Raw genomic sequence first — 16491 nt, 5'->3', positions numbered from 1 at the left:
AAACTTCCCTAAACAGGGCCGCCTTCAGTTGTCTTTTAAAAGTAAAATAGTTGTTTGTTGCCTTGACATCTGCTGGGAGGGCATTCCACATGGCAGGCGCCACTATCGAGAAGGCCCTCTGCCTGGTTCTCTGTGACCTCGCTTCTCGCAGCGAGGGAACCGCCAGAACGCCGTTGGTGCTGGACCTCAGTGTCCGGGCTGAACTATGGGGGTGGAGACGCTCCTTCAGGTATACTGGGCTGAGGCTGTTTAGGGCTTTAAAGGTCAGCACCAACACTTTGAATTGTGCTTGGAAACGTACTGGGAGCCAATGCAGATGTCTCAGGACCGGTGTTATATGATCTCGGCGGCCCACTCCCAATCACCAGCCTAGCTGCTGCAATCTGGATTAATTGCAGTTTCCGTGTCACCTTCAAAGGTAGCCCCACATAGGGCACATTGCAGTAGTCCAAGCAGGAGATAACCAGAGCATGCACCACTCTGGCGAGACAGTCTGCGGGCAGGAAGGGTCTCAGCCTGCGTACCAGATGGAGCTGGGAGACAGCCGCCCTGGATACAGAATTGACCTGCGCCTCCATGGACAGCTGTGATGATGATGATGATGATTGCTATTATGATGTACCCTGCATTTCGCCTTGCAAATTATCCTGGGGCCTTTCTGCATGCACAGCAGATTCTCTTCCCAGGTCGTAAGCGAAAGACAGCAGCTCAGAAATGGAGCATCTGCTTTCCACGCAGAAACGTCCCAGGTTCGACTCCCCGGGTAGCTCTGGGATAGATTCCCTGCTCTGAATTCCCGGAGAGTCACTTCCAGCCAGTGTAGGAAGTGCTGAGCTCACTGGACCACTGGTGTGGCTCAGCGTATGGCGCTTTCCTGTGTCCCTGCAGTGCGTTAGGTGCAGAGCCCGTAAGAGCCACGCGCAAAGTCTTCCGCTTAGGGCAGAATCTAACGGTGTCCCCCTTCTTCCACTCAGGTATAACTTGCTCCCAAGGATCATTGAAGCGAAATACTTGGACGCAATGGATGCTGAGCACTAGGGGAAGAAGCAGCCTTGTTTCCCTTGCATCAGCCAGCGGGCTTCTATCTTTTTCAAACGGAAAGGAAGCTGGCGTCTGGATGGGTGACTCGCCGGACGTTTGGTTTGGACCCTGAACCTCTCGTGACTTGATTTTTGTACTCCTGCACAACTGACTACCCAAAGGCATGTTGCTAGAGACCAACCAAGTGCCCAGATTTCAGGGTTGGGGGGGGGTTGGGGTGGGGGGGTTGGGGTGGGGGAAGCAGCGCTCTTTGAAGCTGGAGCGGCAAGTGTGCTTTACGGAAACCCCAAAGACAAAAGTTTGGCATTGCGTCCCCGCTTCTTTGTTTTAGGGAAGGGCAGTGCCGTTTTTATAGACTTTTTTGACACACACACCCCCTGTACTGTGCTGCTCTGCGAGAGGAACAGTAGGGCGCTCCTTTTTAACCTGACAGAATTACAGTGTCCTCTGGCCAGTTTCCTCTGCTTCTTAATACAACCTCTCATGCCAGGAGCCCCGGAGATCAGTGGGTGGCTGATTCGGTCAAGAGCCACCAGAAGACCAACGTGGAGCAGACCGGGACAGATTTTGCTCCAGTTCTGTATCATATTCTGTCTGGGGGCATCTGGGCTCCCTGCTTTCGAGCGGAAACCCAGAGGCGGATGCGAATTAGCCAAACCCTCTTGCAGACGGTCCCGACTTGGAACAGCAGATTTGCACGATGGCGACTGAACCAGGCATTGAAACATTTGGCAGAATCTCTCTTCCCTTCCCCTGTGTGTACATTACTACTTATGTGTACATATATACATAGCCAATCTAGATTTGTGTATATATTTTGCATATAAATGTCCTGGGTAATTGATGCCTGTCTCTCCCCCCCCTTTCTCACCAGAGAGTGAGAGGGCTCTTGTGCAATCAGTGTTAACATGTACTGTATCTTGCATCAACTTAAATTCTCTCCTCCTTCCTCTTCTTTTCTCCTTCGCACTCCCTGCTCTTTCCCACCTCTCCTCCGTTTAAATCCTAGCCCTTTGGCTCCCATCGGTTTTGATTTGCTCTTGGCGTTTAATTTTAATGTACAGTACATAGTGAACATTGGGGTCCTGGGCAGGGTCGCGTTCCAGGTTAGGGTTTGTCTCGCCCGCCCCCCCCGCTCCCCCCCCCAAAGGCTGTGTTTCTGCTGCTTGTCTCTGCCCTGTTCCAATTTTGTAGCTAACCTCCTCCTCTCCCCCCCCCCCCCCGCAAAACATGACATTATATTTCTGGAAAATCTGAATGCTCCCGATGTCTGCTTTATACACTGCGGGTCCTAATTATAATTTGTGTGTGCTTGTTCTGTGTTCCAGCCTGTTGGTCCCACCTCCTTTTTATTTTAAGTACTGCAAAAAAAGAAAGAATCAAAAATCCATATTGTATTAGGCATATATGTCAAACTCCCCTGTTATCTACATTTCTCAATATTCCTCTTCCGTGCAAGGTAAGATTTTTTTAAAAATTCTTTTTGCAAGAAAGAGAGCTAAAGACTTTGCAGAAGGCTAGATGTGGCGTACAGGGGCAGGGTTGTTCCTGAACCCAAGCCGCTGGTTGGAGAGGCTTGATGTCTGTAGATAGTTCGATAGTTCAGAGTCAAGGATGTTCCTAGCTTGGTCTGCATAAACAGCAGGTGAGGTATAGATACTGTTTTATGTTTCAGTGGTTTATCATCTCTCTCTCTCTCCTTACATGTAGAAAACCAGATGTCAGGGAGACGGATTCTCCCCTCCTTTTCTACCTAACATGGAAATCCTCTGAGTAATATAGCATTTCCCCCCTTCTTGGCCCAGGAACAGTGTTCAGATCACAATGGACAAGCACATATGTGCATAAATGCACACTCACTGCAGCCCAGTGCAGTAGACCAGTTCTAAGTTAGCCTGTTGTTGTTTTACTAAGTCCTGAGCATCACTTTCTGCAGTGAGAACGATGACCAAATAAAAGAACCGCATCTGGAAATTCAGAGAGGTTGTCCCTTTGGCCAACTGGGTGCTCCCCGGATTATTCGGACTACAACTCCCAACTACGCTGGCCGGGGCTGATGGGAGTTGCAGTCCAAGACGTCTTGAGGGCACCCGGTTGGCCAAGGCTGCATAGGTTGGCCACCTTTGCGGCCAAAGGACACAGTCCACCTTTGAATAAGTGCAAAAGGGCTTTTCGCCTTTGCCGCTGACATATTCTCATGCTGAGCTTTCCAAAAGCATAAAAATATATCTCTGGAGTTGCTCGTTTGGCCTGAATTAATCCATCTTAGCATCTTGGCTCTGCAAAGTCCTACCAGACCTGGTCTGCAAAGTCCTGTCCGAAACGTTGCAGTTTGTGATTCTGCCCCGAGCTGCTTAATCACAGGGAATAATTACGGACACACCATGTAGTCGGTCATGGGTGGGAACCTTAAGATAGTCCACCTATGTATGTATGTATAATGCAAGAAACCAGATTTATTGTTCCATAGGAGGTTCACAAACAACACTCTGCTCTCTCTGGTTTTATTTTTAACTAAGAACTCTCCTCTGCACTCAAGTTCCCACTGCCTTGAATTCCTCTGCTAAGGCTGGTAGGACTTGTAGCCATATTTTGCAGGGGCTGCTCTTAACTCATTTGCGGGGTTGACACCGGTGTTCCTGCGCTGAGAAAATTTGGGAGCCATCTTTGCAGGAGATTTGACTCCAGAAAGCCAAGGGGAGTTGTGTATGGAGTAGCTGGATTTTGTTTTGTTTTTTAGCATGTAAACAGATTTTAAAACTCAAGACTGCTGCCAAAAATGGCAGCCTCTTGCCCCACCACAAGAGGTAGTAAAGCATGTCATAAGTTCATTATTGCATGCTACAGGGCCAGGGCAAGGGAGCATAGCTAGATGTGAGGCTGCCATGTTTAGCAGGGTCTGTGGTCCTGCCCAAATGCATCTCTCTGGCGGAGCCTGTCGTCCAACGTAATAGAACCGCACATTAGTCATGCGATGGATATGAAACCTGCCTGTGAATACAGAGAGTTCATTTACAAAGGCCAGTTTTTCAGTTCTACAGGGAAGCAAAGCAGGGTAAAAGCTCTCCTCTTAATTAATATTTTTTTAAAAAAGCCAAATCGCTAGCGCGTGGCACACGTGATCTGTGGCTGGCTGTGGAGGTTGATGCAGATGATAGAAACACTTAAATATATCCATGCACAGAACCCAGGTTTCTTATCTTGCAGCTGACGACAAGTGGATGTGCAGGGTTTGACGCAGGCTGGGCAAATGCAAACAGAGAGTAACTTCAAGGAATGCAGATCTCATTTGCCGGCAGGAGCATCCCTGATGTTCGCATGTGAACTTTAAAAAATAATACTTTTGGTTTCAGCTTCTGTGCAGCTTCTCTGTGCGTTTCCCACCCGTGGTCCTCAGGAAATACTCTGTGCACTGCATGGGGGCAGAGTCCTCTGAGGTTTCTAGATCTATATACCCAGGGGTAGCATAGGGGTAGCCTGCATGCCATGTGAAATAGGCAGAGCTTGTTGAGATTTAACAGCAAGCAATGTGCTTAGATACCTTTGTGAAAATGGTTCTCCCTTGCCCAGGACTGCTCCTGCTTTTAAGATTTAATTGCACAGTGCCCACACACACACACACACACACACACAGTGGCACACATTTCATAGTCTCTTTCCAGTTATCACCCAGAGCTTCAGAGCTTGCAAATCTGAGCGGCTCAGCACATTTTAAGGCCAGTAACCTTCCACCCCCTAGTCTTGGTCTTGTACTTGAACAGGTAGCAGGCCAGAAGCCGAGCTGTCTCAGAACGTGTCTTACTTCAGATGGTTTTCCCCGACTCTTTCCCTCCTTTCCTGCTGCAAACGGTGTTGGTTTTGGGGGTTTTTTCGTTTTATTGTTCTATTTTCTGTTTCTTGTTTCTACTGACCTCCGCTTGGGTTACCAGGAAACAGACGTAGCGAAGGAAGAGTGTCTGTCGTAGACGGAACAAATTCTGCACTTTAATAACCACTGCGAAGGTTTTAAGACGGTTAGAATGTACATACCAAATGCTTTTATTATAAGCTCTGTAGAGAAGATGACTTTTTTTTTTAACTTCATTTTCTTTCTTTGCATGAATCTTGCCAAAGAAACGGGTGCGAGGAAGACATCTCCGTACGTGTTACGCTCGTCGGGAGATACTGTGAATGCCTTTTGTGATTATGAGGTGCTTTCGCCTCCCTTAATGCAAGCAGAGATTGGGAGAAAAAAAAAAGGAGCGTTCTTAGGCCAAATTTGTCTTGATGCCATAAACTCCCCTTAAACTTTCCTCCTGAACTTGCTCCAAGCAAAATTGAGATACCACCCCCTGGAAAATTATCAAAAGCTAAATCTGGAGACCCAATAGGGGACGGTTTTGTGGATCGTTCCTTCCTGTCTCAAGGACTGGGGAGGGATTCACAACCTTTCCCACCCCCCAAATTCTCTTTTCTTGTTACCTGCTGATCTATATATACCCATCATGAGTACCATGAATGGCTTAACAGTTGTGGGCTGATCCATTTTCAACAGACTCCTTTCCTGAAAATTAAAAATTTGATTTCCCAGGAAGTGACTTGCAGAGGGGGAATTATTAGGGGAGGGGGAAATGGTCACATCTGATCATGTGACTTGAGTCCCAGGAGTTAGCCATGATGAGACAAGACATCTCTGGTGGAAAATTGGTGATGGGCCCATCCATTTAAACCACCCGGAGACACTTGTCTGCAGAAAAACCTGTTAACGCTTCCCTTTAAAGATCCATAAATAGTTCACCTTGCGAGTAAGAGGGACTTTGGGCCAGCTAACCAGAGGCGAGCCGTGAGTGGTGTTTCGTAGCAGTAGACTCTGATATCAGCCAACCGAGACTTGCCATCAAATCAGTTTCATGTTAGCGCCTGTTTCGAAACTGACCCAACCTCTAAATTCCTTTGTCTCCATATCTGCCTCGAATTCTATTCCCGTCCCCTTCCGCTGTCTGGAAACACACCAATTGGCAAGTCCGCCCACCTGTGTACGTTCAGCGTTCTTGTTGTCTTCTGATGATTCCTCCTCATCCGTCTTGCAGCGAAAGGAACATCACGTGTGGGGTTGCATGTGTCTCTGCGCAAGCCATTTTGAGGGGAGTTATCCCCTTCCCCAAAGTTTGCTATGCGGTTGTCCTCTGCTGCATCGTTCCTCTTCCCCACCCCGCAAGACCCTGATTTCCTCACGTTCCCACTTCTAGCTATTTTTAAAGCCAACGTTGGAGGCAGCAGCCCCTGTTCAAGTGCAGACATGCTTGTTCTCTCAAGAGTTCAGTGCTGCTGATTTTAATTCATTTGATGGTGCGTCAGCCCAAGGATTTCCCTGGGGACCAGGTCCACATACCTGATCCCCAGAGGATGTGGCTACCTGGCCCTGAGCTGGCATTGACCACTAGCCCTCCCAGGTGAAACCACAGCAAAAGATCATTGGGTGCTGTGCAGAAACTGGTCTTGGCATCTCTGGGGTGGCAGCAAGAGAGCCTCAGGTGGGCATCTTGAGATAAAAGCATGACTGCCCAGAAAATAGATATAAAGGGGTTGAGGAATCACCTTGGCCAGCAGTGGAGTCCTGCACATGTTCCTGGACCACAGTTACCATCATCCACCCTGACTGCTGGCTGGGGCTGATGGGAACTGGAGTCCACCAATCTCTAGAGGGCCACAGACTCCCCATCCTTCACCTTGGTGCTCAGCCTACTGTGAATCAGGTGTTCAATTCTTCAGCTCCATCTTCTAGTTATATTTTGGCAGGAATCTAGTTATCTTCCTCAGTCGGTCACTGTTTTATTGTGGCCTGGTAGGCTCTGCTGTATAGCTGACCAGGGTTTTAAGCCAGTATTTGGATGTATGCAGCTGTTAGGCATTTTCTTCATTGCTCCTTTTTAAAAATTTTGAGCAGCTCTGTAAGCCCCTATCCCGGACTTGCATCCCATTTGTTCCCTGCACCCGTAGCTGCTCTGTTTAGAGGAAATGTGTGTTTTCAGAAGCAGTGGCATATGTGCATTTGAATTATTGATTTCTATCAGCTCTCACCCCTGCCGCCTTGCTGCTTTTCCATCGCGGAACGGTTTTTGAATTCGTGAGCTTTTGTTCATCAAAGGGAGATTTGGCAAAAACAGCCATGGCACATGCGTCACTGATCTGCTCCCAGATTTAAAGTGCTAAGATCCCATGCCAGTGCTTGATATTTTCCCCCTGCAAACCAACATGGTTTTGAGCCTTCTCGCCGAAAAAGTCTGCTTCCACTGACTTCTCTGTGTGTGCACTTTTAAATTGATAACGGTGATTCACGTGTGTGCAAAATATTATAGAGTTGGAACGTGGCACTGCGATCCATATCCCTGCTGGGCAGATCCAGCAGAGATTAACTGTTTCGTGGCCTTTGTCACTCGCTTCCTTCCTGAACCCTTTTCTCTAGCAACCGCTAAACACCTGCGATTCATTCGGCCGCCATTTTCTGAATGTACCCATTGCGATCCGATTGCATGCACACAGCGACCGTTACTGACCGATGCTCAGGTTCCTGACGACGCTACATCTCTTGGCCACCTGAGAGCGCCCAACATTCTGGATATTCCCCAGGGTGGGGGTGTCAGCATGCAGCATAACTGAGGACATCAAGTCCGCTTGTGGTTGCTCCGTTGCACAGGAAACAGTTGCATGAAACATCTTAGAGCAAAGCCCTTGTGCGTGTCTGGACTCAAATGAAACGGGGATGGGCAACGTTCATTTTCCACAGCCCCCTACCTTTGTTAGAGACATGGGTTAATGTACAGAACCCAAGACAGGATGGGGGTATTTCGATATTCCTTACTTCACATTTTTCCTGCAAACCTTGCACCCTGCTCTTGGGTCATCTAAGTGGCGATATTGTGCATAGACAATCTGAAACACAACTGGGAGATTTGGTTTGCCTTGCCCTTAATTTGTCCCCCTGCCCCCCATTCCCTGACTTGGAATGTAGCCGGCTCATGTTAACTGCTGTACTTTGTAGCAAAAAGGGGAGGGGGGGTTTCCTTACCAAGTGGCCTGGAGGTCGGTTCTAAATGCTTATTTTTTAAAGTGACCAAATGCAAGGGTTTTGAATATAGAATGCGAGAGAGAAGAGCCTATGTTTTATTTTGCACTCGCTCTGTTGGGATTGCAATGCATGCCTCTTAGCTAGTGTTGATGACTTCTTTTCTTTTACGTGAATGGTTTTCTTTTGATAAAAGAATTGCTTCTTGGAAACAACAGAAATTCCTTTATTTGTATAAGGAACTTGGTTGTATTTTAATAAAATAATAATAAAGAAATCTCTATTTCTACTCATTGTCTAAAGGTTCTGCTTCCTATAGTTAATTTGTGTGTGTGTGTGTGTGTGTGTGTGAGAGAGAGAGAGAGAGAGAGAGAGAGAGAGAGAGAGAGAGAGAGGTCCCTCCCCACACGTTGTAAACGTTGAGCATTGAAATCCTCCCCTTAATTGATGGCTGGTGAGACTTCAGGTGCCATATATGAAACTCACAGGGGCATTTTCAAGTGTATCAATTGCTACATAGGGACGTCCTCTCCTGTATCAGATAAAAGACATCAGTAGCATTGTTTTCCTGCTATGCTTTTACCACAATCTGTTCATTTAATGTGGGAGAAGTCACTCTCTCAATCCAGACATGGTTGATGATCATCCTTATCAGCCTCCCTCAACAAACCACCCTCCAGATCAGTGTTTCCCAACCTTGGGTCTCCCGCTGTTTTTGGACTACAACTCCCATCATCCCTGGCTAGCAAGACCAGTGGTCAGGGAAGATGGGAACTGTAGTCCAAAAACAGCTGGAGACCCAAGGTTGGGAAACACTGCTCCAGATGATGTTGAATTACAACTTCCATCCTGCCTTTCCATTGGAAAAGGTTCAGGTGAGGGCAACCCGAATGATCAAGGGGATGGGACTTTTGAGTTAAGAGGAAAGATGAGTAAGAGGCAACAGGATAAAAGTTTATAAACTGATGGAGAAAGTGGACAAAGAAAGGTTTTTTATCCCTCTCTTGTAGGACCAGAACTCATAGAATCTTAAAAGTTGGAAGGGACCCTGAGGGTCATCTAGTCCAACCCTCTGCAATGCAGGAATCTCAGCTAAAGCATTCATGGTAGATGGCCGTCCAACTCAGACATCTAATGAAGCCGAATGTTGGAATAATAATAATAAATTATTATTTATATGCCGCCCATCTGACTGGGTTTCCCCAGCCACTCTGGGCGGTTTCCAGCAAAAAATAAAAACACCAAGCATTAAAAGCTTCCCAATGCAGGGTTGACTTCAGATGTCTTCTAGAAGTCAGATAGTTGTTTATTTCCTTTACACCTGATGGGAGGGCGCTCCACTTGAGCTCTTGGTACAGCAAACTAAATATGACATAATAGGCATCACTGAAACCTGGTGGGATAAGTCCCACGATTGGAATGTAATAATGGAGGGATACAATCTATTTCAGAGAAACAGACCAGACAAGAAAGGAGGAGGAGTGGCGTTATATGTCAGGGATGTGTATACCTGTGAAGAGATCCAAAATTTAGAACCTCAAAGCCAAAGTGAGAGCATTTGGGTCAAAATTAAGGGAGAGAAGAATAACAGTGACCTCATTGTGGGAGTTTACTATAGATCCCCAAGCCAAACGGAGGACATAGATGATGCCTTCCTGGAACAGATGGCCAAGCATGCAAAAGGAAGGGAGATAGTAGTAATGGGGGACTTCAATTACCCGGATATTTGTTGGATGTCAAACTCAGCCAAGAGCATAAGGTCAAACAGATTCCTCACTGGCCTTGCAGACAACTTCATTGTCCAGAAAGTGGGAGAAGCAACAAGAGGAACAGCCATTTTAGATCTGGTCCTAACCAATGTTGATGACCTGGTTAGTGGGGTAGAAGTGGAAGGATCATTAGGCGCAAGTGATCATGCTCTTCTGAAGTTTACTATACAGCGGAAAGGAGCAGCCAAGCATACTAGGACTCAATTTCTTGACTTTAAGAAAGCCGACTTCATAAAACTTAGGGAAGTGCTGGGTGAGATCCCATGGACAGTAATACTAAAAGGAAAGGGAGTTCATGATGGCTGGGAGTTTGTTAAGAGGGAGATAGTAAAAGCACAACAACTTCAGGCAATACCAATGGGACGGAAACATGGAAGGTGCCTAAAGAAGCCAGGGTGGCTATCTAAAGAACTTTTAACTGAGTTAAGATTAAAAAAGGATGTGTACAAAAAATGGAAAAGGGGGGAAACCACCAAAGAGGAATTCAAACAAATAGCCAGCACATGTAGACACAAAGTCAGAAAAGCTAAAGCACAGAATGAACTCAGGCTTGCTAGAGAGGTTAAAAGCAACAAAAAAGGCTTTTATGGGTATGTCCGTAGCAAAAGGAAGAACAAAGAAACAGTGGGGTCACTCAGAGGAGAAGATGGTGAAATGCAAACAGGGGACACAGAAAGGGCTGAACTCCTCAATGCCTTCTTTGCCTCAGTCTTCTCCGATAAAGAAAACAATGCCCGACCTGAAGAATTTGGAGCAAATGATTCAGGAGAGGAAACACAGCCCAGAATATCTAAGGAGATAGTACAAGAATACTTGGCTAGTTTAGATGTATTCAAGTCTCCAGGGCCAGATGAACTGCATCCAAGAGTATTAAAAGAACTGGCAGATGTGATCTCAAAACCACTGGCAGTCATCTTTGAGAATTCCTGGAGAACAGGCGAAGTCCCGGCAGACTGGAGGAGGGCAAATGTTGTCCCTATTTTCAAAAAGGGGAAAAGAGAGGACCCAAATAATTACCGCCCAGTCAGTCTGACATCAATACCAGGGAAGATTCTGGAGCAGATCATTAAGCAAACAGTCTGTGAGCACCTAGAAAGGAATGCTGTGATCACCAATAGTCAGCATGGATTTCTGAAAAATAAGTCATGTCAGACTAACCTGATCTCGTTTTTTGACAGAATTACAAGCCTGGTAGATGAAAGGAACGCAGTGGATGTAGCCTACCTTGATTTCAGCAAGGCATTTGACAATGTGCCCCATGATATTCTTGTAAAGAAGCTGGTAAAATGCGGTCTTGACTGTGCTACCACTCAGTGGATTTGTAACTGGCTGACTGACCGAACCCAAAGGGTGCTCATCAATGGTTCCTCTTCATCCTGGAGAAAAGTGACTAGTGGGGTGCCACAGGGTTCTGTCTTGGGCCCGGTCTTATTCAACATCTTTATCAACGACTTGGATGATGGACTCAAGGGCATCCTGATCAAATTTGCAGATGACACCAAACTGGGAGGGGTGGCTAACACCCCAGAGGACAGGATCACACTTCAAAACGACCTTGACAGATTAGAGAACTGGGCCAAAACAAACAAGATGAATTTGAACAGGGAGAAATGTAAAGTATTGCACTTGGGCAAAAAAAATGAGAGGCACAAATACAAGATGGGTGACACCTGGCTTGAGAGCAGTGCATGTGAAAAGGATCTAGGAGTCTTGGTTGACCACAAACTTGACATGAGCCAACAGTGTGACGCGGCAGCTAAAAAAGCCAATGCAATTCTGGGCTGCATCAATAGGAGTATAGCATCTAGATCAAGGGAAGTAATAGTGCCACTGTATTCTGCTCTGGTCAGACCTCACCTGGAGTACTGTGTCCAGTTCTGGGCACCACAGTTCAAGAAGGACACTGACAAACTGGAACGTGTCCAGAGGAGGGCAACCAAAATGGTCAAAGGCCTGGAAACGATGCCTTATGAGGAACAGCTAAGGGAGCTGGGCATGTTTAGCCTGGAGAAGAGGAGGTTAAGGGGTGATATGATAGCCATGTTCAAATATATAAAAGGATGTCACATAGAGGAGGGAGAAAGGTTGTTTTCTGCTGCTCCACAGAAGCGGACACGGAGCAATGGATCCAAACTACAAGAGAGAAGATTCCACCTAAACATTAGGAAGAACTTCCTGACGGTAGGAGCTGTTCGACGGTGGAATTTGCTGCCAAGGAGTGTGGTGGAGTCTCCTTCTTTGGAGGTCTTTAAGCAGAGGCTTGACAACCATATGTCAGGAGTGCTCTGATGGTGTTTCCTGCTTGGCAGGGGGTTGGACTCGATGGCCCTTGTGGTCTCTTCCAACTCTATGATTCTATGATTCTATGATTCCACAGGGCAGGTGCCACTACCGATAAGGCCCACTGCCTGGTTCCCTATAACCTCACTTCTTGCAGTGAGGGATCCACCAGAACAGGGGTCCACAAACTTTTTCAGCAGGGGGCCGGTCCACTGTCCCTCAGACCTTGTGGTGGGCCGGACTATATTTTTTTTGGGGGGGGGGGGAATGAACGAATTCCTAGGCTGCACAAATAACCCAGAGATGCATTTTAAATAAAAGCACACATTCTACTCATGTAAAAACATGCTGATTCCCAGACTGTCTGTGCACTGGGTTTAGAAGGCGATTGGGCTGGATCTGGCCCTCAGGCCTTATTTTGCCTACCGATACACCAGAAGGCCCTCGGAACTGGACCTCAGTGTCTGGGCTGAGTGATGGGGGTGGAGACGCTCCTTCAGACCAATGAGGACTGAGTTAGTTTAGTGGCCACAGGCTGCTGGCTCCCTCAGAGTGGAAGGAAAGTTGGAAAATGGAAGTCCCCACAGATGTCACTCCCTCTGCCACTGTTGATGCTTTAAATAATACCACACTGGACTGTGGAAGTCCAGTTATCGTCATTATTAAAATGGAAGGGTGGGGGTTGTTCGGAGTGAATGCAGTCATCCGCTAAACGAGAGGAGAAACTCTAGAATGGTTTTCGCTCAGACTGATGAATCAGCCCAATAATCCAATCAAACAGGCCCTTTTTTGGAGGGTTGCCAGGAAATCAATACCTTGAATTCCAAAACCTAGATTGTCGCTACCAAATTGATTCCCTCCTCCCCGATTTCCCTGCATACGTAAAGAAATGCAGAGAAACTCAAATTTACCTTGGCTTGTGAGGCTAGAATGAGAAGGGTTCAAAAGTAGGAGAAGCTCTTGTATGTTGGTATGTTTAGCCTGGAAATGAGGAGATTAAGGGGAAATGTGATAGTCGTATTCAAATACCTAAAGGGCTGCCACATGGAAGAAGGAATAATAATAATAATAATAATAATAATAATAATAATAATAATAATTTGTACCCCGCCCATCTGGCTGGGTTTCCCCAGCCACTCTGGGCAGCTTCCAACAAAGATTAAAAATACATTAAAATGTCCCTAAACAAACTTCCGTAAACAAGCTTGTTTTCTCCTGCTCTGGACAGTAGGACTCGAACCCATGGCTTCAAGTTACTAGAAAGGCGATTCCAACTAAACATACAGAAAAACTTTCTGATAATAAGAGTCATTTGACAGTGGAACGGTCCCCTTTGGGTGGATATGGACTCTCCTTCCTCGGACTTCTTCAGCAGCGGTTTGACAGCCACCTGTCATTGAGACTTTAGCTGAGATTCCTGCATTTCAGGGGGTTGGACTAGATGACCCTCGGGTCCCTTCCAACTCTACAATTCTAAGAGCTTGTGACCACAAAAAAGGTAAAAGAGAGCTCAGGGCGTATCGGGAAAGGAAAGAGTTGCTGTTGCAGCAGGCTCACTAATCGAAATGGAACAGGGGAGTAGCGAGTGAATAATATTCCTTTCCAAACTGAAGGCAGGACGAACACTAGGCACACGGAAACATTTCACCCTCAACTTGCCCGATTTGTTGAGAGAAGCTGCCATCTACAGTTTACGGTGGAGAAAACAAAAGGCCTTTCTAATGAGTCCTGAACCTGGTTTCTGTTTCCTGGGAGGGTTGCCGACTTTTCTCTCCCTTCACCACCATGCCTCTGCCTGCAAGAATTAAGCAGGTGAAACTTCCGCCACCATGTTATCTCCACTGCTTAAGGTTGCAGTGTATTGGACTGCTCTTAAAGACGGATGAACAACTTGGCAATGAAAATGGTTTCAGCACGAAGGAAGACGTGTACTTTGAGCAGCTCCAGAACTTGCAACAAGCTTCAAGTATGTGTGAATATATATATATATATATATATATATATATATATATATACACACACACACACACACACACAGTGGACACTCGGGTTGCGAACGTGATCCTTGCAGGATGCACGTTCACAACTTGCAGCATTTGCAACCCGCATCTGCACACGCGCGGGTTGCAGTTCAGCACTTCTGTGCATGCGCAAAGCGCAACTTAGCGCTTCTGCGCATGCACGACCACTGAAACCCGGAAGTAACCCATTCCAGTACTTCCGGGTTTCGGCGGTCCGCAACCCAAAAAAACGCAAGCTGAAGCGGCTGTAACCTGAGGTATGACTGACACACACAGAGATTAAGACCTTTAGAGGCCCTAAGCCCTTAAAAGATTTTGGTGTCCCCGCAGAGATCTAATTCAAAATATAAACAAAGATAAACCATAAAATGGAATTCTATTTTTCAAAATAAAACCTACAGTAAGATGAAAAACAGTGTTTATTTTTGCATTCTTCCACTTTATATTTGATTTTTTCCCTCCAACTTTTTCTAATTGCAGCCTTTGATCAGATCCTCACAACTAATCTTACGTGAGCACATCTGCTTCTATACTTCACAGCCATGAGGCATCCAGCCTGCCTCGTTGAACAGTTGTTCCGTGGGGATCTTTCATATACTTCCAACTGAGAAAATGCTTAGCTGAGCAATTTGGGTAGCACTTCTTATGGGTGCCTTGAATTGAAAATCCCGGTTTTTTGCATTAATGCTTCAAATTAAAAAAAAAAAAAATCCAAGATAGGTGTACCTTTTAAATCATAATGTGTGAAAAGAATGACAAGCTTGGGGTGAACAGACTTATCTGTAGGAACTGGGCGAGTGCAAGGCCTCGTCTTGGAGCAGAAAATCCTCCTTTGCTTTCTTGTTTCCCTGCAGGCCTGTGAAACCATTACAGTGGTACCTCAGGTTAAGTACTTAATTTGTTCTGGAGGTCCGTACTTAACCTGAAACTGTTCTTAACCTGAAGCACCACTTTAGCTAATGGGGCCTCCTGCTGCCGCCGCGCCGCTGGAGCACGATTTCTGTTCTCATCCTGAAGCAAAGTTCTTAACCTGAAGCACTATTTCTGGGTCAGCGGAGTCTGTAACCTGAAGCGTATGTAACCTGAAGCGTATGTAACCTGAGGTACCACTGTACTCTCTTTTCTTGCCACAATTTAATTTGCCATAATGTGATTCTCATTCATAGAATCATAGAATCATAGAGTTGGAAGAGACCACAAGGGCCATCGAGTCCAACCCCCTGCCAAGCAGGAAACACCATCAGAGCACTCCTAACATATGGTTGTCAAGCCTCTGCTTAAAGACCTCCAAAGAAGGAGACTCCACCACACTCCTTGGCAGCAAATTCCACTGTCAAACAGCTCTTACTGTCAGGAAGTTCTTCCTAATGTTTAGGTGGAATCTTCTCTCTTGTAGTTTGGATCCATTGCTCCGTGTCCGCTTCTCTGGAGCAGCAGAAAACAACCTTTCTCCCTCCTCTATGTGACATCCTTTTATATATTTGAACATGGCTATCATATCATCCCTTAACCTCCTCTTCTCCAGGCTAAACATGCCCAGCTCCCTTAGCCGTTCCTCCTAAGGCATCGTTTCCAGGCCTTTGACCATTTTGGTTGCCCTCCTCTGGACACGTTCCAGTTTGTCAGTGTCCTTCTTGAACTGTGGTGCCCAGAACTGGACACAGTACTCCAGGTGAGGTCTGACCAGAGCAGAATACAGTGGCACTATTACTTCCCTTGATCTAGATGCTATACTCCTATTGATGCAGCCCAGAATTGCATTGGCTTTTGCATTCCCCTACCCCATCCTTCTCCTCCCTCTTCCCTTGTATCCCTTATCTTTCTTAAATGTAGGACCTTATCCATTGTGATGGAAAACAACACGCCAGCTCTAGATTTCCCTCTCTAGTTTCTTACGCTCTCGTTGCAAGCTGAGCAAATGTCCTCTAGTGGCTACGTCCTAATGTGAATGCTTTCAAAAGGCTTTCTGACAGGAGGAACACAACCTTAAAATGTGAATCTCAGCCTCTGTGAGCTCCTGGATTGGCCCACTTTGGCCTGATTCAGCACGGCTCTTCTTACAGAATCACAGCAATGCAGAGCTCAAAGGGACCACGAGGGTCATCTAGTCCAACCCCCTGAAATGCAGGAATCTTTTGCCCAATGTGGGGCTCGAACCCATGACCCTAGGATTAAAAGTGTCAGGCAATAGATTTAGGACACAATATAGATTTCCAGAAAAACTCCGGAAAAGCAACTTGAAATTTACAGCATGTTATTTTTTGAAGGTTAAAAAGCAGAGACATCACCTTGCCAACAAAGGTCCGTATAGTTAAAGGTATGGTTTTCCCAGTAG

General features: G+C 46.3%; 1 protein-coding gene across 6 annotated transcripts in view; it reads left to right on the top strand.

Moving 5' to 3' along the window:
- The window catches only part of SLC4A11 (solute carrier family 4 member 11), a 257806-nt gene extending 249431 nt beyond the window's left edge, over positions 1-8375 (top strand). For all 6 annotated transcript variants that reach the window (XM_081020750.1, XM_081020749.1, XM_081020746.1 and 3 more), the window contains one exon: positions 975-8375. In XM_081020750.1, coding sequence (XP_080876876.1) covers positions 975-1038 — 64 coding nt within the window. In that variant the 3' untranslated portion in view covers positions 1039-8375. The remainder of the gene's footprint in view (positions 1-974) is intronic.
- Positions 8376-16491: the final 8116 nt, after the last annotated feature.

Source organism: Podarcis pityusensis, assembly GCF_964106645.2.
Source record: "Podarcis pityusensis genome assembly, chromosome: 9".
Lineage (NCBI taxonomy): Eukaryota > Metazoa > Chordata > Lepidosauria > Squamata > Lacertidae > Podarcis > Podarcis pityusensis.
The sequence above is the reverse complement of the archived record's forward strand: the minus strand, read 5'-3'. Positions and strand labels throughout refer to the sequence as shown.